This window comes from Rousettus aegyptiacus, unplaced genomic scaffold, assembly GCF_014176215.1.
Source record: "Rousettus aegyptiacus isolate mRouAeg1 unplaced genomic scaffold, mRouAeg1.p scaffold_m13_p_17, whole genome shotgun sequence".
Lineage (NCBI taxonomy): Eukaryota > Metazoa > Chordata > Mammalia > Chiroptera > Pteropodidae > Rousettus > Rousettus aegyptiacus.
Window position 1 is genome coordinate 45825267 of NW_023416292.1, and position 27178 is coordinate 45852444.

Here is a 27178-nt window from a genome sequence, read left to right on the forward strand (position 1 = left end):
AAAACTTGCACCTCTAGAGAGAGGGCACATGGGTGGAGCCAAGGAGGGGTTTCTAAACAAGGTTTAACCATTGATCAATGTAGAGAAACTGATCGAGATGTCCCGGGTCTCTTGTGACAACTTTCTAAACATTCTTCACCAAACTCTTGTCAAAAGAGCCCTCCAGAAGCCAGTTTATACCATAAGATGGTTACTCAACTTCACACAATGTCTTTAGTCTACCTGGAGAAAACTTTATGCCATAGTCAGCTCCCTCTACAAACCCTTTTTTAAAATGTTGCAGGAGACACCCCAAGGTGTCTTCTGTAAACTCAGGCTTCCCCCCCATCACTTGCACAGAAAACACAAAACAGAAAACACAAAACAGACATTCAGACAAGAACAAGATGTTCTGAGGTGTAGGTGGACCCAGAGAATTCCGCCACCTACAACCTAGACAGGACCAGAGACAATAAACAGAACCCAACAACAGGGCACAAGAGGCAGTGTCCCACGGCCTGGCTATTGTCTGGGAGATATGACTGTGTCCAGTCTCTCTACAGACCCCCAATGACTGGTCAACAGAACCAGGAAGGTATCTTTTATCCAGACGCCGGGACCTCGGAGATTCCAGATTCCCATCGGGACCAGGAACAAAGAGCATGTCCTAAAAGTTACATTCTTGATGATTGCATTAACCTTGTCATGACATTCAAGGGCCCTGGAACGTCTCAAGTTGGTCACTCCTTTGAAGCTGTAACAGAGACAGCAACCGATTTGGAGGCCAGTCTGGTCTTAGATCTCCGGACCACTCCCTGAGATCTCGTTGGGGCCTCCAAATGTTGGAGCTGCCAGCCCCTGAAAGACACATGAACCACCAAAACTTACTGAGTTATAGGAAACACACTATTCAGCCAGCTGGGTCTGCCAGGGGTACACAGACTCTAAATTAAGTAGCCCCGAAATGTAGAGGTATAGGGTTTTTAAGTCCAAAATCTCATTCTTTATTCTATCTAAACACAAAGGTCTATTTTTCTTTTATTTACTACCTGTCAACTCATAGGTCAGGTGCGTAAGCGGGGTACAGAAGCAGAAAGCTTGTTGTTAGAATGTTATGTTTTTATGGGTGACAGTTTATGTTTTTTGGGCATAGCCAAACAGTAATTTCCAGGGAGAGTCATTTTTTTAGCCACCAAACCCCAATACTTTCCTTCACACCAAGATATTATATAATCTAAGAAAAACTACTTATTAATTGCCGAAGTAGGAACTGGTGAAGCCAACATAGTCATAGCCGGCAGGGTGGCTTCGGCCCCGTGGGTCCACATATTGCTGCATATGTGAGGCACAGAATGACACTTGTTCTGGGGTTAGCGCCTGAAATACCAACAGAAAGAGACACAGTAATAAGAATTCAAAACAACTTGTTCCTTGGGGCTTCCAATATGCTGTAAACTCAGGGAGTGGAAGAACTTTAGAAGAAAAAGCCAGTCCTGTTCATATCATAGTTTTCTCATAAATCCATAATTTTTTGAAATAAAGTTTATCAGGGTGGCACCAGTTAACACAATTACATAGGTTTCAAGTATACGGTTCAATAATACATCATATTTATATTGCATTGTGTGTTTGCCACCCAAAGTTAAGTTTTCTTCTGTCACCACATATTTGACACCCTTTACCCTTCAAATATGATCAACTAATCTCTTTGGTTCACTTCTGACCTGAAGAATCCTGTTTCAATTAAACTCTGTAGTCTATTTATTCTATATCATAAATTTGGATTATTTAATAAGTGGGATAATAAATTTCCTTGAAAGTTTCAGGTTTGGGATTGACCCTGATAGTTGTTAGGGCTTGATTGTAGGTTTTAATTACAATGTGAAATGGTGAGAAAAGTAAATGATATCTAGAGCAAGATTATATCTGAGGGGGAAAAAGAAGCTCAAGGAGGGTAGTTGTCTGTAGTAGGCAAGAAGGCCTGAGATGAGCAAAATCTAGATTATGATGAGAGCATAATGAGAGTAGATACAATTGGAATCTGACCTGCTTCATGTCCTCTTTGGTAATATAGGTCTTGCCCTCTGCCAGGGCTTGGAAAGCATTCTCTATTTCATCGCTGGATTTGATGTTCTCTGACTCTTTGTCAATCAGGAATGAGGTATAGTCTTCCAGTGAGACATAGCCTTTTCTGTGAGAGAAATAGATCAGGCATTGTGCCCATTAAATACAGAGATGAAGGCAGGCCCCTTTCTCATCCTAATAACTGTCTCAGAGACAGAGGAAAGCCAGATTTTTCAAGTGCCTCTTCCAAATCAGCAATCTGACACTATTATCTCTATTTGACCCAACTCCTCATTCCCTTGCAGCCAAATAAACAGTTTTCTAAGTTCCAGACTCTTTCTATGACGGTCTTTCAGTCTGATATACTAAATAGAATTTGGGGATTTCCCATTAGCACTAATATCTAGGTACCTCGAACTCTTCAAGTTAAGTTGAAGACCTCTATTTTGTGTCTTCTCTAGTCTTAATTTTAGAAATAATTAGTCCCTAACAATAATGTGATCTCTCTATGACTTAGCTCCACTCTCCCAAGCATAAAATAACCCCACCCCATGAGTTATTCATCCTCTTCTTAGGGCTTTACAGACATGACCGGACTCTTCTCTTAGGTTCTATTTTAAGAATTAGCTGGAATTCCTATGTCAAGCATAAACCACACATTTACCAAATTGCAGAATTTGTGCCTGAGTTGGAGTTAGTGTCACAAACTTCTGAGATAATCCTAAAAGAACACCAAAAGCTAACCAATTTATTTATGGTAGTCTGTATCTTTCTATTCTTGAGGAGTTAATTTTATGTCTTATGAATCATTTTACTTTTTGTGTTTTTCATTCCAAGTCCCATTCCCTACTATGGTTTGGCCCTTAGTCTTCCTCTTACCTTCCTGGATCGACGGCATCAAGAAATTTCTCAAACTTGGGCTCAGGTTCACCCTCCTCTACCATGGGCAAGTAGTAATTGAGTCCTCTCAAACAGGACCGAAAATCTTTATGACTCAAGTGCCCTGTCAAATTCTCATCAAAACGTCTAAAAACCAAAAACATTTATCAACTTTAATAGAGAACCAGATTATAATAGAAAAGAACAGTTTTTATTGCATAAGCTGGAACTTTATTAACATTGAGTGGAGAGCTTGTCTGTGTTTCTACACATTTTTATAACCTAATGAATGGAGGAAAAAAAGCCACAAAATGTTGAACACAGAAGAAACATATTTTTCTAAAGTGCAGAACTACAACTTGAAGCTAAATAACATAACTAGATCTTCATTTAAGATTCTACCAAGCCACACTGAAGATAAAAATGTTGCTATCTGGAGATTCATTGTGAGAGAACTGAAAAATAGAGAGTTAATCAACCACAAAGTTATACTCACTTATAGGTAGTACTAAACTCCTTTAGTGTCTCCTCACTCACACCAATGGTGTCTCTGAAAAGAAAAACATTAATTTAGCCTTCAATATAACAGAGGAAAGGAGAAGACATGCCACATGAAATAGATAGGCATTTTAGTGAGCATTATGTTATTTGTGTCATTTAGTTTAGAGGTTGGCAAACCATGCTCAATGGGTCAAATCTGGTGTGTCACTTGCTTTTGTACAGTTACAGAGTTGATAATGTGTTTCACATTTTTATATGGATGAAAATAATCCGAAGAAAAAGAATTCAATAGAAAAGTTAAATAAAATTCAAATTTAAATGCCCATAAATAAAATTTTATCTGAATGTGTCTCTGCTTATTCATTTATGGTTATCAGTAGCTTCTTTCTCTCTGCAGAAGCAGAATTGAGGAGTTATAACAGAGACTATATGCATCACACAATCTAAAGTATTTATTATTGGAGTCTTTACAGAAAAAGTTTGCCAATCTCTCATCTATATAATAACACTGCCCAAAAGCTATGGAAACCTAAATCTTTTTTAATACAATTAATTTTTTTAGAAAAATGAATTCTGCTTTTTTGTTATATACCTTGACTATTTCTTACAGTCTAGAGGACATTTTACTAAAAGGAAAGCTTTCTGAAGAGATTACATAAGATGCTGAGGGAACTGAAAATTGGGTGATGAGTAGATTCAGGGTGATGAGAGTACTGTCTTCTATTTCATAATAAAATAAAGTAACATAGTCATTCCATGGGGCAGTAAACAGAGAGACTATTGTTTCTGAAGATGGTGAGTATACTATCTCTGAAGCAGCTCTTTTATCTATCATCCGAAACTCTAGCCCTTGGAGTTAAGTTTCTAATACCTAATAACTGCCCATGCCCTGTCCCAGCCCTGGATATAGGTTTTCAGTACTTGGCTTGTATCTGTTGCTCCAGGTTGTGTTGCATTCGCATGCCCAGCTGATAGAGCTGGTCCCATTGCTGGGCCAGCCCGATGGTGCTGTATTTAATGTCCAGGATCAGAGCCTCTTCTAGGTTGTCTCCCAGGTCCTCAATCTTGGTCAGGTGACGCTTCATCACTTGGATCTCCTTCTGCTTTCTCTGAAAAAAAAAGAGAGAGAGACAGCTACACAAGACATCAGCTCTAAACCTAAGGATGGGAGTGAATATAAGATAAGAAACTAATGAGTTTTGGTTTCCCCTAAGTGCTCCTTTTCAGTTATTTTCAAGGATATTTCTGTCATCCCTGAGAAATGAACTATTCAGCAAGATCATTTCATTTTTATATTTCTCACTTTAAAAGTGGTAGAGAGTTTAACTGATATGACCTATGTCATTCTGATAATCTTTAATATATAAATCAAAGAGTTAGTAGTTATATACTACAAATAGAAAAGGGCAGGATTCCAAATTCCATGAATCATCAATTCCCAGTGATTTTCATCTTGAATTATCTGCACTATTGATTGGGGTTGAGCATTCAGGCCTACAGTAAGCTCCACAGTATTCACTCTTGGTCCTCTTTCACTAGCTTGAGAAGATTTTCACAGAATATTCCTGTCATTTGGGCATATTATATGCCAAATTTCTGTATCTAGGTCATGTTACTCTACTGGGCAATATCTTTCCCTAAAGAGGAGAATAGTGAATTGGTTCTGATGATGGGAGTTGGTAAAAAAAAAAAGACATTACAATGCCTTTCAGCCCTGCAAAGATCAATCCTACCTGACAACATCTTATTCTTTAGTATTTTTCTCTCATTAAGAAGAAATTAAGTTTAATCAATTAATTTTTTCTCTAGGGGTCAATAATTAAAATAAGGGTAAGAAACACCACTCTAAGCCATAGCTTCTTCACTCAATTGTAAAGAGATCATCTAGACTCAACTGTATTATCAAATAATTGTTACTATCAAATAATAACAGAAGTTTGTCAATGTTCTAGGTTGTAGGCTAGGAATTTTTGCATTCGTTCTCTCATTTAATTAATATAATACTCTATAATGTAGGTATTATCAATTCTATTTTATAGATACAGAAATTGAATTTTAGAGATTTAAGCAATCTGATTTCCATGAAGTTGTGGACAATGGTTAGAATGCAAATTTTTGGCAGGGTTGGCACAAGAGCCTTAGGCTCTTGACTTTAAGGCTAGGGAATTTACCTAAAATTATTTCTTTAAGAGTTTCCTTTAAGCATTTTTTTCTTGCCTTCCTTGTACTTCTAGGTATATCTTTAGGTAATGAATAAACATTACTTACTTTATTTGCTTCTAACTGGGATTCCAGAGTTCCTGTTTCTTTGAGTAAAGATCTAGTTAAAAACCAGAGGAAAACATTACTTACAATATCAAAGGTCAATATTTTATAGAGACAAACAAACTCAAAGCCCATACACTTTTCTATTGCCACGTCTTCCAAGTTATATGACTTCTCTGTAATAAATTTTCATGACCCCAAATTTTCATGATCTATACCTTTTGTCTAAAGACAACCTTGCCAGATCCTTCTCTGCCTATGAGATCTCTCTTCTAGTTCTTATTTTCAAACATACCTTAAACTTAATGTAGACAAGGCATCTAGTAGGATGTGGAGCCAGAACAACATATATTAGGCTTTTCCTTCTCACTTTACATTTTTATTTAAGTACCATCAGATTGAGATGGGATGAAGATGCCTCAGTGCTAAGGCCTCCTTAGGTAAGTATTCCAGAATTTATAACTAAACAAACACAATAACATAAAATACTGACCCATCCAGAAAATAAGCCCTGTACATGGAGGTCCGGAACAGGAATCAGAAAAGAAAAAATGGAAATTATATGTTAACATGGATTACTTTAATGATCTTTTTTCTTCAGATTTATGAAACATTTTAAATCTTTTGTAGCTAAAAACATATAAACACGTTCTACCCATTGTTCCCAAAGACTCTTCCATACTGAGAAGCTGAGTCTTTCATGCAGTTCCTTCCTAAAGGATGAAGAGCACAGTGTCAGGTGATATGCTCAGTGTTGAGCATATGCTGCTGGGGAGAAGTACCAAAACAAGAGGAGAAGAGAATGAGCTATATTTCTTCTGCCTTCTGTCAAATGTATTTTAGCAATGATACAGGATTTCTTTTTGTTAATTGTCTGATTTATCCCTATTACTGGTGTGTAGAATCAGAATCATCATTGGTACCACCTAAACTTCTACTTTAACTCTCAAAAGTCCACAATTCTGACTCATCTACCAGATACAGTCAACCAAGTTAGGCCATTTATTCTGACATATTACATCTTCTAAATCTCCTTTTCCAGGTAAGATGTGACATTGGTTCTCATCACAGCTTTAGCAGTCAGGCAACATAAGAGCTTTATATTTGGTGTTCACAATATGCTTTGCTCTGCTTGTGTCAAAAAATACAAATGTGACCTTGAGCAAGTCAATTTATCTACTGAACTTTTCACACTTGGAGACAGAGGTAATAAGATCTACTTTGTACACTTTTCAAGGTTGTCCTAAACGTTAAGTGAGGTAACAGATATAGAAGTTCTTTGTAAAATGTAATGTAATATGGAAACATAAGGATCTATTGTTATTTTTGGACCATAATTATAGGCAACAGGAAAAAAAGTGAGAGTATCAAGAAGAGAATAATGAAGGTTGCACGATGGGCAGCAGGATGAAATTTCATTACTCAATTTTGCAAGGATCGATTCAGAAAGCAATCAATTTCAAGTATAAAGCATAAATAAAATATGGTGACTTTAGGACAGTATAAACGCTATAGGAGTTCCTCATCCTCCCCTCATAGATATTCATCATCCTTATATAAAATGGAGTGTGTGGCATAGAGATCATAAGTTTTAAGGTACCAGAGCATACCTGGTCTCCAAGATCCATTGAAGGAAGGCACTGGCATTCTGTTCAAACTCCTGGCACATCTCAAAGTTCTTGACCTGTCTTGACTCTTCCTTTTGCAGCTCCTGCTCCCGTTCCTAAAACCACAAATCACAAATAGTGCAGTGCACATTGAAGACTTCTCTTTGCAGCAAAATAACTGGTTTCCAGGCTCAGCTGCATATCTTAACTTTCCCAAATCTCACCTATCTTTCATAGTCATGTACCTGTGTGCTCACATTTCTTCCAGTCCACCTCTTCTCACCTCCAAAGGTCAATAAAGTTCATGTCACTTCCCATAAGTACTTGCAGATGTCTCAAAGACCAAGCCCAGTAATAAGTAATCAAGTAATAAAGGCAAATACTTCCCCTTCTCAATTTTTTTCTAAGTGAAATTTTATTTAATAGCAGCTTTGAAGGGAAAGGTAGTAATAAGAGTTACCAGCTAAAATTGGTGATTTTATGGTGAAATTTTGCTCTTTAAAACTTTTAAGTACTTCCCATAACTTTATATAATGAATATAATTATAGACAAAAATTAAATACAAACATATTAAAAAGATAATAGAGGAGTGTATAAAATAAAGAATGCCTTGGCTAGGGAAATATATAGGCTGTAAATATATATATAGACCTCATGAATTTTTTATAACCCATTTTTAGAGCCACCTCCTGGAACTTATGTTTACTTTTCTAAATCATTACTCAATACCCAGAAGTATGAAACTATCCAAATTATGGTGCATAGTGCTATACTTATAATAAAAATATTCAAAATTTTTCTAAGACTTCTGGTTTATGACTGCTTTCCTAATTAATGGTGTTTTTTTCCTCAAAAGTTTCCCAACTTGGATAATGATCTAAAGGGTTATGACCACTATAGCCAAGGTAAGTCTCTGCTGTGTCTCAAGCTACCTTGATGAGGTCAGGCAGGTGCCTCCAGATTCTTTCTAGCACCTCCATTGTTAACCAGGTATAAGGACTGGAGGACACATTTAAGGTCTTAATCTGCTGGTTTAGCTCTAGCAAAAAGTTGAAGTCTTCTTGGGCCCTGGCCAAGCTGGCCAAGAAGGCCTCATGGTTCTTCTGCAGCTGGCGAATCTCATTCAGAGAGACACAGTGCACAGGCTCTGACAAGTCCTCCTCAATATTTTCACACCAGTGGTTGAAAGCTGAAGCTTTGTGTGCAAATTCCATGAAAAGTTCCTCAGCCTACAGAGAAAGAAAAAGACACCTTCATCTTTCCCAATAGAAAGAGAAGAAAATATTGAAGAGAAGAGACAAGAAGACAGAGGATAAAAATAATAACTGTCTTTAAATATTTTCAGAGCCAGTACTCTCATAGGGCAGAACTAAAACCTATAGAAACAAAATGATTAAGAGGATGAACATGTGAGTTCAAGTATTAGCCCTGATCCCAGCATTTCTCTTTGGGTGCGTGCAACTGGTCAAGTTTTCCATCATCTACAAATGAGAAGACAGAATGAATTCTAGAGTTATTTTAGCTCTAAGATTCCAAGAATGATGAAGGTTGTTTTCAATGATAAGATTTCATGATTTCTTATTCTGAAGTTCATGTTTCAATTTTACTTGCCATATAGTAAACATGTAAAAATAGGTGTTAAATAAATGAATAAATAAATGGTTAAATGAACGAATCATTTGTTAGATAGGCAAATCTATCCCATTCTCCTCTTTCTTCTGTCTGCGGACCACACCTCTCTGATGTCTGTCTATATTGTTATTTTTCTACCTTTCTTCTAAACCTTGTTTAGGGCTCATCTGTTGCCTGAAGCTACTGCTTAAAATATGTCCTACTCTCCAAACTGTATCCTTATTTCTGCAATACTCTCTAGAGTTATCCATATATTCTGAATGACTTTGGATTTTTGAATGACAGAAATAACATGGATTGTTCTAAACAGTAGGTAATAAAAAATACTTTTAGATTTTAAATGTATCATAGATTTTGGGTCAGCTGACTATACTCCCAAGGAGATTTATGTTACACAAATGAGTTTTCATCTCCAAACATAAGGGTTAAAGAGAAAACAATTTGTCCAGTGGAAGGAAGATTACAACGTTCTGCATTATTACATTTCCCTGTACTCGTTTCAGCAATATATATTGGTAAAATAGGTCAACACAGATAAAACTAATATGGACTCTATAAAGAACATGGAAACCATAAAGTACTTCATATTATTTTCATAATACTAAGGATCAAATAAAATTTTTACAAAGATTTTATAATCAGAAAGTAATATAATACAATCATAATATGAAGTGTTTTTATACATATATTTTTATATACTTTTAAAGTTACCCATTAATTGATTCAGTTCTTCACCTAAAGTTAGGTATTATGTCCTACAAAAATGTAGAAATTAACTAAGGGTCTAAATTAACTGACTATTTATATGATTGTTTTCCAATTCCCTAACTCTCTATTTTAACTTGTCGTCAGGTAAAATACCAGTTACGATATAGGAATCCTTAATAACTTCCCTGACCATGCTGACTTCCTTTCATCATTGATTTTCTTTCTTTTTTTTATGATCAACATCTAATACTTTAGCAGCCACCACTAGAAAAAAAATTTTTTAAATCACATATATTCATATACAACTTAGTGGTCCAAACTACATTTTCAGATCCATTATTTCTTTAATAGCAATAACAGAGAACAGCAGAAGATGATGGTAAAATTTTATAAATGGGAGAATCAAGATTTGAAGATATTAAATGATAAATATAAAGTCTATAGGCTGGGGAAGATGAGAACATAGTTTTACTTGTTTAGTTATTCTTTTATTCAAGTTAGAGAAAAGCACAAGGATGACCTTTTCTCCCATCAGTTTTAGGCCTTCCATACAGCAAGATCTTCTGTTCTTTTGTTTCACCTGCCTCTTACATTACATGTACTTGGCTTTCATATTGAGTCAACTGGATAATTGACAAATCAGTCTAAAAAGTGTCCTATCAGTCTAAAAAATTGAGTAACTTCTTTCTTAATTAGAATTTCTTCCTGATCTTTCTCAAAGTACTAAAATATGTATAGATTACCCAAACAGAGTTTAGTTAATGTATAGATAATTAAGGCCTTATCATGGTTCATCAATTTTTTTTTGAAATTTACCTTCTGTAAAGGTAGCCGTTTCTCTAGCAATTTGTCTTTGTGGGCTGCAGAGACTTCCAGAAGCTGATCCCAATGCCTCAGCAGGGCAGCATGGCGCTCTTCAATGGCTTTGGTCTGGCTATGCTGAGAAGCCACCAATTGGTCCTTTAGACCAGTTATCTTTGACAATTTCTCTTGCTGGAAACTCTGCAGACTGACATCTAGTGTGTCCTGAGAAAGACCCATAGAGAAGCAGAAAAAAGAGAAATAATACATATTCCAAGAGGTTATTCACACCTGGGTTCCATCAGATTTTTATCAGAGGTAAGAGAAGCACTATGAAATAGAATGATGACAAAAGAAAGAAAGAAAGAAAGAAAGAAAGAAAGAAAGAAAGAAAGAAAGAAAGAAAGAAAGGAAGGAAGGCATGAATGAGGAAGGAATGAGGAAGTGAAGGAAGGAATAACTCCAGCAACACTAAACATCACTCAAGACCGACCTCCCTCACCTACAATAACAGAAAGAAATATGATTTAGAGATTAAGTGAACATTCGGGATTAAAATTATGGTTAAGTTCTAGTGGACATATGTTTTATAATTAGATTTTAGGTTAGGTGGATTATTAATATTAATGAAATATTGGAACATCATATGATATATCAAATTTCCCAAATCGAACTAAATTCTTCATATAGCTCATATCCTTTCTAGGACTCTTTTATATCACTTATTAGATTTTAAGTTCTCATTAGTAGCAGTGCACTACTAGAGATCTTGAAAGTACTCAAACCAACAAAAGACCTCCTACAATTGGTATTTTTATGAAAATGCTGTTATAAAATTAGGGATGTTCTACTTCCACCTTTAACAGTGTGGCTCGTATAACCGATTTTTTCTTTGAGAACAACTTAACTGTTGGATAATAATACAAAAAATCAGCCATATGAAAAAGATCACAATGCAACTCAGGTAGCTATAACTCAAGGGATCAAAATTCCATAGAGGAGAGAATACTAATAGAGTAGAAGTAATATTCTCTGTTAGTTTTCCTTTTGAAGTATAAACTGTACAGGGTAAGAAGAGAAAACAGCTAATCAGAGATTTTGAAAATCTCATGATGCTAAAGAGACAAAAATTGAAGTTCTGGGAAACTGAAACCATGAAAAAGGAACTGCAGAAGTGTAGGTTTAATATTCAGTTTATATTTTCCCCTCAAGCCATTTATAGATTCCTAAATTGTGCAGGATACAAGTCCTAGAAGCCAAGCAGAAAACAATAGTTAAGAATCTAAAATGCTAATCAGTTTTCTGTAGTCACACAGTACTTAGTTCAGTACACATCGATCAGGAGTGACCTTAGTGAAAAAGATTTAGTTGAAACCCCTGAAAGGCCCCAAGTATAAGAGCAAACTGGAAAAGGCTAGCTTTCCAAAAAACTGAAACTATGCCTTAAATCATTTCAATCTCTGGCCAAAAAATAGGGGTTGGGTGGGAAATTGGAAATATTAAATTATAGCTTTAAGTCAAAACTTATGAATTAATTACTTTAAATGTAAATGGAATCACTATTCTAATAAAATGATCAAATTAGATAAATGAAACAATACTCATTACACATTATTTATTAAGACACATCTAAAATATAAAGACATTGGACTTCTATATTTATTGTAACATTATTCATTATAGCTAAAATATGGGAACAGCCTGTGTCCATCAATAAATGAACAGATAAAAAAAAAGATGTGATACAGATAGATAAATACATACAACGAAATATTTGTTTTGAGCATGAAACATTGAGCATGAGAAAGAAGAAATCCTGCCATATGCAACAATTTGGATGAATTCTGAGTGTATTATGCTAAATGAAATAAGTCATAGAGAAAGACAAACACTATATGAAGTCACTTATATGTGGAATCTAAAAAAGTAGTTACAAGAACTGAACACCAGGGTTGGGATACAAAGGGTACGACACAGAAAAATTAGAAAGCCAAAAGCTGGTTCTCTAATAAAAATAATGAACACCTATTGCAAGACTGTTGAGAAAGAATGGAGAAAGAGAGAGAAGAAGAGAAAACTGCCTAATTATCAATATCAGAAAGTAAAAAAGAAACAATATTCTAAGTCCTACAGACAATAAGATCACAAAATTTAGAAGTGAAATAATCCTATATTCAGCTTCTGTGTGATATGAGTCTTGGACCTCACTGACATCTATTAACAAGGCAGTCTTGCTCTCACCTGCTTTGCCAGGAGAGTGAAGAATGCAGCAAGGTCTGTACCATTACCATTGGTCTTCAGGCTTGTTTCTTTTTCAGCTAAAAAGCAAAGATAATTAATAATGTAGGAAAGATAGTTGGTCCTGTATCAGATTGGTAAGGAGAAACGGAATTTATCCTATAGGTCATAAGAGAGCATCCTAAGTCTCAAAGTGGTGATTTATTGGAATATAAGAACAATGGAGATTAATGAATTGCTTTGCTAGCTAGATTTATGCAGGATAAAACTGGCTGAAAGAGACCTAGGACCAAAAGGACTTCTGAGTGTTTCATAGAAAAAAAAAATTGTGTGTTAAATATAAATTATAAGTAAATATATAAATTTCCTATCTTTCTGAATATCACATGTGAAATCACCAATTCCCAAAAAAGAGTTTCTCTGGAATAATGGCATATAGTTTTCCCCTTAGCATGTCTCTGTGTGCACATGTATGTATGTGTTTGCACACATGTGAGTGTAATTGTAATTGTGTCCCGAAAGGCTACAGATGTGTGATGAAGGGAGAATCTCTCTTTGTAAGATAAGTGAGAAGGGCCCAGGAACCATTTTATAAATGAAATTTATCAGCATTTCTCAAACCCAAGGACTCTGGCCTTCGTACATCATACCTATCCAGGCCTCTACCACATCAACGTTCCAGTTGAACTGCTGAAAGCTGTAATCATTTTCAAGTTGCAACTTCCAAACAGCTATTGCTTTGGCTAGAGAAGGTGTCTTTTCATTCAGAGTCTCTATTTTAACAGAAATCTTCTCCTTGTGCTGATTTTCCTCCTGCAATGCCAAGGTTAAAAAGAGGAAAGAGAACGAGGCCAGGAATGTGAATTCTTTAGTACTATTGAAAAGCTCCTGTTTTCTTCATTCTAAATATATAAACTATTCCCTTGTATGTCTAGTGAATTTATTCTATTATTTATCTATGTCTCAGGGGGTTATTTCCACCCCAGCATTTGGAAGATCTTTTCATGTTTATCCATATAAATATGATCTTCTTAGTGAAAACATCTAATAGATATGAAGTCATCTCTGCTTAGGGTTCTTTTTACAGCACTTAGATCATTGAGCTTTTATAAAAACAAGAATTTGAACAAAAGAATGGCTGTCAACTTATGAAGAGGTCTCCATGTAATCCTCGCTAGAAGTTTACAAAGTTTTTTCACATTCTTATAATACTTTATAACCAAAGTGAGTCATTTATATGTCTTCATAAATGCTATATTGTGCATAGGTTAAAAGTAAGAATGTCCACAAAGTTTTAAAGAAATCCTCAAGCTGTACTTATAAAAACTTGAAATAAGAATTTCCAGAGAAAAGCAATTAAATAGATAACTATTTCTTAATAACAGCAAAAAAAAAACCCAAAACAAACAAACAAACAAAAAACGAAAACAAGAAGGTAGGTTAGAAGACATTATTAGAAGTCTATATATGATTTTGGCACTACTCATGAGTTTATATTGGGGCCAGTCTCTTTTGAAAATAAAAAATTGACCTGGAAGCCCTGGAGCTCCTCACCTGACTCAGGATGCCTTCTCCTTGAGCACACACATTTTGCACTCGGGCCTCATGGACAGCAAAGTCATTTTCCAAAGCTTCATGCTTCTTTAGCAAGCTCTGCATAGGTGAGTTAGTGAGAATCAAAACATCTGGAAAACCTATCTCACCCACGTTCTCACTTCCTTTAATGCCTTTCACCATGGATGATTCAGCTAAATTGACAGAATGATGAGTGTCTACTTTTTCCTGCATAGCTCTACTAAATTATTTTCCCCAAACTCCACACTTGCCAAAAAGGGCAAACTTACCAGAAAAAAAGAGTCAAAGGCATATAAGTGACATTGTTGCTAATTTACCATGTGACCCTAAGGTTTTCTGGATTTTGGAATAAGAGTGTAGACCAAAATAAGGTACAGGACTTCTCCACATTGAAATTTATATAATTTTATGAAACACTGCATCTGCTAGAAAAATATTAAGTATCAAGAACATTCTATACTAAGAGCTGACCCTAATGTCTGCTTTCCTCACCAGGAGAAAAATATTAATGTTAAAGCTGAAAACATTGACTACTTAAAAAAAAGATCTGTAGTAAACAGAAGACAATTGGTTCATTCAGCTTATTTCTCACCTGAGTAGCAGCCAACGTATCTCCAGAATCCCCTTGGGCAACCATTGCTTTCTTTTCACTGATCCAAGTTTCTTCCTCCTCAGCATTCTCCATGAATTGCAAGTATTCTAGGGACTCTTCCAACCGAAGCCCTCTATAGCAGGGCAGCAAGCCCCAACAAGGATAAGAAGAAACTAGTAAGCAGTAAGAGTGGAGCCAAATGGCATGATCTCACAAGGCAACCACCATTGAGCTGTTCCACAAAACAATCAAATATGTGCCTATTGGTCATCTGTGTTGATTTCATCTTAAAAGGGAGACACCCTTGCTCCAGAGGCTCAATTTTGTGGCATCATCTACTCTTTAGGAATTTTTGTTGGAGGAAGGAAACCATGTTCAAACAAAAGTGCCAAGACTTTGGAGCTGGAGAATAACAACAATTAAGCACAGTCTCTTTCTACTATGAGAACTGCTATTCTTTTTATAAGCATTGCCAAGTACTTTTATTCCCCAATGGAAATGTCTTTTTATTACCAATGGACATGGTAGTATAGGAAGATATTTTATTTAGCAATAGGACTACTTGATTCAAAATAGCTCTATGGCTGTAAGGGAGAAAAGAACAACATTTCTTCATTTTTCCACTACTGAGTGTTGTACACAGAGTTAAAACTGGAGAGATAAACAAAAAGGCCTGTGGCAAATAACCTGGTATGAAGGATAACATATGTATGGCAACAATGATAACAGCTGCAAGTAAGTGCAGGAGTAGAGGTATATTTAGAACACAGAGGCAGCAATCACTTCTGCCTGGTTAATGGGAGTAAGCTTCAGAGAAGACTTTGCATTTGAGCAGTGACTTAGATAGGTAGAGATGGATAGTGTGGGAGATATGCTGAGCAAGCATTTAGTATCTCCAATCCCAACAACAACCAACAATTGCAAAACAGGAAGAGAACTGGGCTTCCTATCCTCAACTCACCGAGCCTTGGCCAACTCTTTGAGCTTCTCCCAGTGTTGAACAAACTGAGCCAGCCGTTCCTGGATCTCTTCTTGCCCAACTGCAGCCTTGTCCCCCAGCCTCTCTGCCATTGCCAGCACATTCTAAAAAACACCCCTTCCATGTTGCATTATCTCACAATCTCTCTCAATTTAGACAGTTTCCTGTAAATGTATCTAGTTCTTCCTACCCTCCAGATCATTTCTAATCTTCATGGGACTTGGAATGATCCTGAAAATCCTGGGAGAATGAAAAATGCTGCAGTGAGATCTGCCATGCTAAGCTTACCCAAGATTTTGGACAAATATGTTGGCATCTGTACAAGTTTACTCTACATGATCTACCTTATGAATGATTCGTGGTTACAGGGTGACCCTGCTGCCAAGTCAGACCCAGAGTTGCTTTCTTTCCATATGATTCAGCTCAAATGCTGCTTTTCCAGGTGTTCCAACCTGCATCCAAATTGTCAACAAGTGTGCCCTGAACTGTTAAAGTGATTCTTCCAGAGAGGAGAATGGGTTCTGTGCAGAATTCTTCTATTCACAGAATACAAAATGTGGAGGAGAAAAGAACACTTGTGAACTCTGTGACTAACTCGATTTTACCTTGGCATGCCACCTTCACATTTTATCTATAACACAAGGGGATTATTTGTTAGATTAGATCATCTCTGTCTTTCCAGGTCTCATATTCTATTATTCCTACCTCGATTGCAGGTTCATGTGCCATTAGCTCTCCCTCTAGACGTTTGTGTTTCTTCAGTAAGTTTTGAACCCCTTGCAGATCCTTCCCATAGTCCTGGGAGCTCACCCGTACCAACTTCTCCCTACAAACAAGAAAGAAAACAGCAAATTTAGAGTTTAGATATCTGAAGTCATTTTAGAACAGTTCTCTAAGAGTGTGTATAGCCGGGGTGAGGTAACACTCTGGTGTCAGTAATCACAAAGATGATTAGTGCCAAAGGCTTTCAGCAAAACTTCTGATTTATGCTAATACAAATTAAATAACATACTGATATCTACCAAAGGCACAGCTGTAATAGTTTTCTCATTAGTCATTTGCATATCTATTTATGTTATCTTCTCTTTTTTGCTTAAGAACATTTACTACCATTTCTTTTTCAAAAAGTGAAAATTATACATGTACACATAATCACAAACATATATACATATATGAGTTTCATGGCCTTTGTTATTTTTGTCTATTAATATCATTAATGAACTTAGGTAGAATGAGTTATAAAGAGCTGATACTATAGCAATTATGGCAGTTGGATCAGTTTTGAGCATGAAATGTTTGGACATAACCCGGAGCACAAAAAAGACTACATAGACAAGATTATGTTCTTACTATTCCTAAAAAGGTTTCTAAAATATCCTGCTTATTGCCCTGTGCACATTGCTTTTTCTAATTATTTTTTCTGATTCTTACTAGCAAGAATCAAAAGGTTTGTTTAAGAGAAACACAAGTCTGGTTAAATAGTAAATAAAGCAAATAATTTGATTTGCTAATACATTCAGAATTTTATTTTTTATAACAAAAGTAATTGGTAATAAAACTATGGCAGGTAATGTGTAACATTTTCTATTCAATATACAATTCTGTGGCATGTTAAATACAAGGATACAGAGAGAATAATAATGATCTCATTAGCTGAGTAAGTTGTAAATGCCCAGTTGTCTGATTCAGAATGAGCATTACACATTCTGTGAACTATCTAAAACAAATATATATGGCTTCTTAATTTTGTTCCCAGAATGTATATGAACTGCTCCCTACTCTCTCCATTCTTGTTTTTCTCTTACTGAATACAATGAGGGAATTTGGGGAAAATAAAACCAATGCTAACTTCAGGCTAAGGCAAACATGATTAATAAGTAATATCAACTACAATAAACATTACATATTTCATTTAAACATCAAATAGTAACATATTTGGTGGATTATCCACTCTCTTAGATTGTCAATGCAATATGAGTTGTTAGTACATACTCTATCCAGGATTCTTCATCATCTAGGTCCTGGAAGAACTGGAACAAGGCGTAGGCCTCTTTCAATTTCTCATGGTGTGCAGCTGCTAAGTTCTGGACATCTAGGTAGCGCTTATTGACATTATCTATTTTCTCCATAATCTGGTCAGCATTGAAAGTCCCACTGGAGTGTAGATTAGTAGCCAACTCATTCAAGTCCCTGAGTGCGTCCTAGAAAACCCAATATGCTCAGTGAACAGTACAGTATAGGTATTAAGTAGACTTGCAACTTTAACCATTGCTGGTTCGGGTTCAAAGACTGGGTCAAAACATTGTTTTTGAAGATAGTAAATTTTACATTATGTTCTTTTAACATTATATTCTTTTAACATTATTTTTACATTATGTTCATTTCGAATAAAAGCAAGATCTGAAGGCAATATGGATAGCATGACTACATTACTCAAATTGCACATTTGGCCTTATGTGTTTTCTTTTTTATGATGTTTCCCTGCTTTATTTGCTTCCTCTTCCCAACTAGAAAACAAGACCTTGGTGAGCAAGCACAGTACTGAATTTGATGCAGACTAATTCATTAAAATATTTATCAAAAACTACTCTTAGATTGGCTGCAGAACACACCCAGCCTCTTCTTTATTTTCATTTCAACTCTGCCTCTTTATGTAGTCAGAAGGTATATCATCAAGTCCTGAAATAACTGAACTTAGAAAGCCTTTGACTTCTTGTCCTTTCTGTGAGTATCTCTAGCTCCAAAAAAAAACTGATAATGTAAAATTCTCCTGCATAAAATTAACACCTGACAGCACTTTAATCACTGCTCCTAACACAAATATTTGTTTGATATTAAAATGCTACTGGAATCCTCGAATGGATTTCCAGAGTGTACATGTAGTTTAACTGCACTGCATATGCCCTCATCCAATTTTATCATTTTTCTCTCTAATTCTAGAAAATAAACTTGCATTTTCTTTCAAAGACCATATGAAATGTGCACTTTTGGATGACAGTGAGTTTATATGCATGCATCAATTAAATAAACAAGATAACTTTTAGGATCCACTTCCTGGAGTCCTAGAAGCAAATTTAATGATCACTGGTTAACAGTGACTGTTGCAACCTCTGCAGCCCATGAATTGAGCTGGTTATAAAGACTGCTGGCTGATAACACCATGGCGAGTTTTGCAAGACTGTATTCTCAAATGATCTCATAATACAGGAGAGAGGTAAGTCAGAAATTTTTTTATTGTAGAAATGGAAATTCCAAAAGAGTGAGATTCTAACACCACTTACCTCTCGGGCCAACATCTCAGTTTCCAATAGTTGATGCTTCTTGAGCAGGTTTCCTGCAGAAGCCAAGTCCCTGGCCTGATCTTTCATGGCCAGCAGTGTCTCTGCCTGAGAATAGAAGAATAAGCAATAAAGCTGCCAAATGAAAACCATTTTTAAAAAGAACAAGATTAGCAACTATGTCCCCAAACTTTCCCCAGAAGAGTCAAGGAGATCATTCATGCATAAATCTGATTACCTGACAAGCATTTATTAAGCTCCTATTTCCCACCATTTCCAGGTGCAATTACCTCTGAGAGCCAGAACTCAAAATCCCGGATGCCTGTATTGAATCTCTGTTGACGACTAGCCTCATTGAGCTTCTTCCCTTTGTCAATTGTTCTCTCAAGCAGGTAATCCCAGTGTTCCTTCAGCTCTTCCAGTTGACCCTAACCCAAAGAGATTGAGGGGTCATAATGGCCTTTAGAATCCTGGGTCCTGTAACAGCTAGAAAGGATAATGTAGGGAGGCTGTGGAAGTAGGGACTAGACAAAATTTTTCAGTACTTCTATTTAATCTGGGAAAACAACAAAAGATATTGTTTGAAGAAAGAGTACTAAGATGATTACAGGGTCTGATGCCTAAGTTCCAAAAGGCTCTTGGCAGTAGGGATAGAAAATATGAAACAATGAGGTGGGGGAAAAATGGCTTAGATGATAGTGGCTCTGTTCATCTCTCTGGCAATCAAATCAAAATTGTAACAGAAACAAGAAGCAAACACAAAGAAAAATTGCCTGGGATCTAGATGGACAAGCCATACAACTAGGGAGAAATCTAAGAAATCACCCTGCAATGGCAGAAGGTAGGATGGGGCAAAGACAAGAGGCTTCCCAGTCCTGAGCACTGAGAGGGGCAAAGGCTATATCAGCAGCATCCAGAAGCTGCAGACACCTCTTAAAGGGGCTGTGTCTGTGATCTGACTTTCCCAGTGATGTACCTGCTCATTCTGAGCACCAGCACTGGCTTGCTATGCAGGGGGCACCAGGGACTTACATGAGGACATTGAGTTGTCAAAGTGAGGGCTTAGGTGAGACTTGCTCTGTATAGAAGTTTCAGTGGTATGTATTTTTCCTCTGTTGGGCCCTCCTCACTCTTAGTGCATGAACTTAAGTTACCATAGTGGAGACCTCATCAAACTGGATAGCAGAGGTCCTTATGCCAAGAGGATTCCATGAAATTCCACCTCCTCCAGCTCGCAGCTCCACCCGAACCATATCCAGGTATGTCCTTGCTTAATGAGGTATCCATTGCTGAGCAGCACTTAGACTCACACTGGTGGCAGCTGACCTCAGATACTGGTGTGGCCTTTTGAGGCAACTATAAGCACAATATCTGTGGATTGCTTGCTGAATCTTAACAGGTTACCCCGGAGGAGCACAGGCTGGGGCTAAACTTGGCATGCAGCTGAACCTTCTCAGGACTGTGCCACTAGACAACTACCACACAAAGCCACACTAATAAGATTGGGAGTCTTAAGAGCTTTGCTCTGTACATTGAAACAGACACAGAAAGGCAGCCTAAGACAAAGAAGCAGAAACCATATGAGAGCACAGAACAGAGATCCAGAAATAATGGAGTTAAGCAATCTAACAGATAGAAATTTAAAACACTGGTGATAAAGATGCTCAATGAACTTATGAGAAGTGCAGATGAATTCAGCGAGAACTTTAACAAAGAGATTTAAAAAAACACAAAAATGGAAATGGAAAGGATAAAAGGGAATCAGTCAGAAATGAAGAACACATTCTCTGAGATGAAAAGTATAGTAAATGGAATAAATGGAGTGAGTAAAGAAGAGGATCAAATGACCTTTATAGAGCATGCGGAAGCCAAGGACATTCATTCAGAATGGCAAGAAAAAAGAAACCAAGACTATAGTAATAATTTAAGGAACGTATGGGACACTATTAAATGTAAAAAAAAAAAGAAAAAAAAGTGTCATAGGAGTACCAGAAGGAAAACAAGATGTTGAAGAGCTATTTGAAGAAATAATGTTGGATAACTTCCCTCACCTGGTGAAAGAAGTAGACATACAACCCCAGGAAGCTCAAAGAGTACTAAAAAAGATGAATCTGAAGAGGCCCACACCAAGACACATCATAATTAAAATGCCGAACGTTGAATATGAAGAGATAGTCTTAAAAGGAGCAAGAGAAAGGCAGTTAGTTAACTACAAGGGAACTTCCATAAGACTGGCAGCTGATTTCTCAAAAGAAACTATGCAGGACAGAAGTGCTTGGCATAAAACATTTGACATGATGAAAACCTAGGATCTACAACCAAGAATATTTTATCCAGCAAAGCTATGATTTAGAGTTGAAGGATAGACAAAAATAAGCTGAAGGAATTTATCAACACCAAGCCAGTATCAAAAGAAATGTTAGAAGGACTTCTGTAAGGAAAAATAACATGTATCAAAAACAGAAATAAAGAATGGTAGTAACTACATTCCTATCGACATATACCTTAAATGAAAAAGAATTAAATGTTCTAACCAAAAGATTGGTTGAATGGATAAGGAAACAAGACCCCAACATATGCTGCTTTCAAGAGATTCACTTTAGATTAAAAGATACACACATGCTGAAAGAAGGGGATGGAAAAAGATATTGCCTTTATGGACCTAGAGGATGTTGCACTGAATGAAATGAGTTGGATAGAAAAAGACAAAAATCGCATGATTTTACATACATGTGGAATCGAAAGAACAAAATCAACAACAACAACAACAAAAGTGGAAATAAATTCATAGATACAGAGAATATTTAGAGGAATACTAGATGAGAGGGGAGTTGAGGGAATGGCAAAAAAAAAGGCAAGGGGATTAAAAGGTACAAATGGATAGTTGCAGAATAGACATGGAGATGTAGATTGTAGCATGGGAAAGATGGTTAATAATGTTGTAATAAATATGTAAGGGAGAAGAGGAGTACTAGATTTAGTGGGGTATAGCTTTCCAAGTTATGTGGTTCTCTGATCACTAAGCTATACAACTTAAACTGATATATTATTGTATGACAACTGTAACTGAAAAAAAACCTCATTGACTTGTACAATATGAATACATGCAACTAATTGCCTATTATATTTCAATAAAGACAGAAAAATATAAAACAAGCAGGATATTGCTTAGGAATTAAATCTAAAGTTTTCTTGGAGTTCTAGATACTAAGTGTGGTGGGATCCATAAGACATGAGCATCACTGTTTTTCTCCTTATTGTGCAACAATGAGAGGGAAGACTATTAACCAGGAAGAAATTCCATATCTCTATACATGGAAACATTAAATTTTTACTTTTCATTTGACTTTGTAGGCCAGAAGCTATGCTGAACAGAATCTCTACCTTCATGGTCTCTTCATTGCCATCACATGCTCTCCGCTCAATCAGAGAGTTCCCCAAGCTGATGACTTCTTCCACGTGATCAGCTCGGCTATAAACCTCATTTTCAAAGGTCTGGTGCTTCGAGTATTTCCTCTGAAGGGAAAGAAAAAACTAAGTTATCTTCTTATTTAGGGAAGCAAGAAAATATAACTTCTGGTCAAAAGGAAGTGTTAATATTTCTATCACAACCAAAGTGATGATGACTTTTGAAAGACCTGCTCCACGGACTTAGTAAACCATGAGGGCATCAGCAGTAGTCTCAGTAGTAAGGAAATATTCAGTATGGGGAGACGAACATTCATCCAATGATCTGGGTATACTGAAGTTTTCCAAGATGTTCTATTTTGAGCTTGCCTGAATGTTGGTGGGGTCTTTGTAGGACTCATCACAGGCTGTGGGCAGCATCTCATTAATCCACTCTTCCAGGTCCTCAAGGTCATGGTAGAATTGTTTTAGGTCAGCATAGTCTCCAAGTTTTGTCTGTTCAGTGATCAATTGTGCTTTGAGAGCCTTCCACCTGGAGGAGGGGGTTAGATCACTCTGTGTCCTTTCTCCTTCTCCCAAGCTCTAATGGCATATCCATGAATTTTCCCAGTTTTCAACCCCATTATATATTTATGTGTTATATATAACACAGTTATATATGATATTATTATATATTATGTATGATGTTATATATGATTTATATATTTATGTCATATATAACATAGTCTCATTATTTTTAGGTATGAAATAATGTAGTTAAGTCAGGTAATTTCTAAGGTAACTTCCATGTCTTTCATTCTATCAGTCTAGATCACAAAGTTTCTTAGTGTCTAGATAGTCTTAGGCATCTAGAAATGAAAAGTACTCAGAGTGTTATCCCAATGCTCAATGCCTAAAGATTGGTCACTTTGTCACATCTTTCTGTAGCTCACAAAACAATTTCTCAGGTCTGACCTGTCTAATAGCCATTGGAGCTGAGCAGCAATATCTTCCTTGGCGTAGTGATCATCGGCAATGAGCTGCTCAGCAAAATGTTCTAGTTCAGTGATCTTCTTTTCCTAAAGAAAAAAAAAGAGCCAAGATGTCTGGATATTAGGCCCTGGTGCAATCCCAGACTTTTTCCTAGAAAAGAACAGAGATATCCTTTGCGGTCTCACAAAAGGAAACAAAACCAAAGCCAAAGGATAAATGCTTTAGAGAGAGGTGAATTTTAACCCAAAAAGAGGTTAAACATTAATAATGATACTGAGATGGACTACTTGTGTGGTACTGGGTATCTTTCTTTGACACTTCCCATGGCCATTTTAGAGGGTGAATCTTGCATTGGGTAGGATGTTGTAATAGACAGTATATGAAATCGCTTCCAACTCTAAAAGTCATGTTTTAAAAGGCTCAACTTAAAGTAAGAAAGTCTAATGCCACATATGAGTTGGGTTAGGTTCAGCTGAAGTGTCAAACTGCTCTGCCTACCTAAGAGTTTCCTGTAAGAAGCAACTAGGAGTTAAAAAATGTTAAAATCATAAAACCACATACATATGAAGGAATTCTGTTATTATTACTAATAGTTATTTTTAGGACTCATATTAGTTGTTATTACCTGGGCAGTCACTGCTTTGTCCAAATCATCACGTTTCTTCCTCAAGGCCTCCAAACTGTCTAAGGAACCCTTATCATCTGACCTCAAAAAATTCTCACGTGCCATCATCCAGCTCTCAGCTTGATCACAGTTCCCTTTGAACAGCTATGGGGAATGAAGTTAGAAGTATATTATACAGTAGTTCTCCCTTTTTTGCAGTCTTGCTCTGCAGTTTCAGTTATCCACAGTTAACCATGGTCAGAACATACTATATATAAATTTCAGAAATAAACAATTCATAAGTTTTAAATTATGTGCTGTTCTGAGTAACATGAGGAAATCTCTTGCCATTTTGCTCTTTTATGCCTGGAGAGTAAGCCTACCCTTTGTCCAGCATATTCATGCTATTATATGTTTTCCAACTCTTAGTCACCTATCTTTATTATTAGATCGACTGTCACTGTATCAAAGTCTGGTGTTCAGGTAGCCCCAACAGAGGTTTCTGGTCAAGATGGTGGGATAGATAAACACAACTACCTCAAAATTACAACTAAACTACAGAACAACTATCATTGAGAATTGTCTCACATCTAACCAAACAGAAGTCCTAAAGCTAAGGATACACACACACACACACACACACACACACACACACAGCCATGTCAAGACTAGTAGGAAGGGTAGAGATGTGAAAAGGGTTGATCCCACATCCACTTGAGGTTAAAAATTGGCTATGGAGCTCCACTCTGAGGAGCAAGAGGTTCCAAGTCCACACCAGTCTTCCCAACTCAGGGTTCCAGTGCCAGGGGGAAAAGTCCTCATAAATTCTGACTATGAAAACCAGAAGAGATGTGGCTGAGTGATATGGAGGGCTGAGGATGTCACAGACATTCCTCTTTAAGGGTTTGCATATGGACTTACTGCTGATGGACTTGCTTCCTCTGAGCTCCAGCTACAAAGTGATCTTCAGATGATTGGACGTCAGCTGAAAAGGCACTAGGGATATATGGAGAGGAATTGAGTCTGGTTTCAGGGCAAGGGCTGGAGGGACAGCTTTTTCTCAGATAGAAGTGCTGCTGGAAGCTGTTGTTTCTTTGTTGAACCTTCTCTTATCCAGCCTACACATCCAGGGGGTCACCAGATCCAAGTCTCCATCAAACTAGCTACTTCCATTCACTTTGCCCTGGTTATTCTATGAGACCCAACCCGCCCAACTTGTGGGCCCACTCAAACTGCTTCCAGTGGATTTTACATAGGAACAGCCTGCTTTTGCTACAGACCTTGCTACAGACTTTGCTACAGACTTTCCTAAAATCTTTCAAATGTTCACAAACACCAAACAAGCAGTATTTGGCTTTGGTGTGCCCCTTGCCTCTTGATAGTTACAAATCTATCACTAGTGGCAGCTGGCTTCAGTTCACAGCTTAGCCTTGCCCAGGCACCACCAGGGCCAGAACAGGTGGCAATCATCTGAAGATCACTTTATAGCTCATACAAACTGCTCTCAGGCAGGACACAAGCGATGAGTAACCTCGGCCTACACCAGAGCCCCTCTCAAGAGGCTCCATAACTAAAATATGTAGTGGCCAGCCACAGACCACGCCAGAGCACCACCCAGCTACCTCCACAAACAACATACCCAAAGTGCAAACGTGGCAAGTACCAGAGCTCTGCTAAAGTGAATTCTGCTCTACAGGGTCAGTCCCTGCAAAACAGCTCCTCCACTGTAGTCATAGACAGTCCTCACAACTAATCAATTTCAGGGTCAGTCCCTTCCATTGATGTGACAAGAAGAATCAATGTTCAATTACAACAGGATGCCCTACACAACCCACACAAAGGACACACTTGTAGCATTCAGCTCAGGTGATCGGAAAAGACTGTGCCACTAAGCCCTACTAGGCATCTAATAGGTAGGCTATTCTACTGAGACTGGGTGATATACAAGCCCTGCTAAATACATAGAAACAAACAGGTAGGCAGCCAAAATGGGAAGACAGAGAAACATGTCCCAAATGAAAGAAAATAAGAAAACTTCAGAAAAATAAGTAAAAAAAAAAATGGAGACAAGCAATTTACTAGATGCAGAGTTCAAAACACAGGTTATAAGAATGTGTAATGATCTAAGTGAGAACTTCAACAAAGAAAACAAACATAAACATGGAGATTGGAAACATAAAAAAGAACCAGTCAGAAATGGCAAATACAATAACTGAGATAAAAAACACATAAAAGGAATCAACAAATTAGATGAAGCAGAGGGTTGAATAAGTGATTTAGAAGATAAGGTAGCAGAATACACCCAATTAGAACAACAAAAAGAAAAAAAAATCCAATCAAGTGAAGATAATTTAAGGAGTCTCTGGAACAATGTAAAGCACACCAAGATTGGCATCATAGGGGTACTAGAAGATAAAGAGGGAGCCCAAGGAATTGAAAACTTATTTGAAGATGTAATGACAGAAAACTTGGCAAAGAAAATAGATCTACAAGCCCAGAAAGCACAGAGAGTCCCAAGCAAGATAAACTTAAACAGACCAAAACCAGGATACTTCATACTTAAAATGCCAAAGTTTAAAGACAGAGAGAATCTTAAAATCAGCAAGAGCAAAGCAGTTAATTACCTATAAAGGAACTTCTATAAAACTGTCAACTGACTTTTCAACAGACACTGCAAACCAGATGAGACTAGTATGAAATATTCAAAATGATGAAAAGCAAGGACCTACAAACAAGTTTACTCTACCCAGCAAAGCTATCATTTAGAATTGAAGGACAGATAAAGACCTTTGCAGACAAGAAAAGTGAAGAGTTCATTACCACCAAATGAGTATTACAAGAAATGTTAAAGGGACTTTTAAAAAAAGGATCAAAATTAAATTTTAAATGACAACAGCTGTATATCTAATGACAATTACTTAAAATGTCAATGGATTAAATGCTCCAATCAAAAAACATAGGGTGAGTCTGCTGTATATCTAAAACTAATAATGATGATGATGATGATGATAATAATAATAATAATAATAATAATAACAACAACAACAACGACAACAACAATAACATAGGGTGGCTAAATGATTAAGAAAACAAGA

General features: G+C 36.8%; 1 protein-coding gene across 2 annotated transcripts in view; it reads right to left on the minus strand.

Annotated features, from left to right (window-relative positions):
* Positions 1-999: 999 nt before the first annotated feature.
* SPTA1 (spectrin alpha, erythrocytic 1) overlaps positions 1000-27178 on the minus strand; it is an 82057-nt gene continuing 55878 nt past the window's right edge. Inside the window, exons 30-52 of one of the 2 annotated variants that reach the window (XM_016130183.2) lie at positions 24105-24248; positions 23462-23565; positions 22877-23039; positions 22484-22615; positions 19390-19527; positions 19103-19207; positions 17814-18022; positions 16527-16647; positions 15804-15925; positions 14843-14975; positions 14230-14328; positions 13326-13488; positions 12679-12755; positions 10453-10662; positions 8229-8525; positions 7299-7411; positions 6182-6199; positions 5692-5743; positions 4345-4532; positions 3419-3472; positions 2923-3069; positions 2026-2170; positions 1000-1356 (exon numbers count right to left, since the gene is read on the minus strand). In XM_016130183.2, coding sequence (XP_015985669.2) covers positions 1231-1356; positions 2026-2170; positions 2923-3069; positions 3419-3472; positions 4345-4532; positions 5692-5743; positions 6182-6199; positions 7299-7411; positions 8229-8525; positions 10453-10662; positions 12679-12755; positions 13326-13488; positions 14230-14328; positions 14843-14975; positions 15804-15925; positions 16527-16647; positions 17814-18022; positions 19103-19207; positions 19390-19527; positions 22484-22615; positions 22877-23039; positions 23462-23565; positions 24105-24248 — 3060 coding nt within the window. In that variant the 3' untranslated portion in view covers positions 1000-1230. The remainder of the gene's footprint in view (positions 1357-2025; positions 2171-2922; positions 3070-3418; positions 3473-4344; positions 4533-5691; positions 5744-6181; positions 6200-7298; positions 7412-8228; positions 8526-10452; positions 10663-12678; positions 12756-13325; positions 13489-14229; positions 14329-14842; positions 14976-15803; positions 15926-16526; positions 16648-17813; positions 18023-19102; positions 19208-19389; positions 19528-22483; positions 22616-22876; positions 23040-23461; positions 23566-24104; positions 24249-27178) is intronic. The other variant, XM_016130190.2, reaches the window with a different exon arrangement.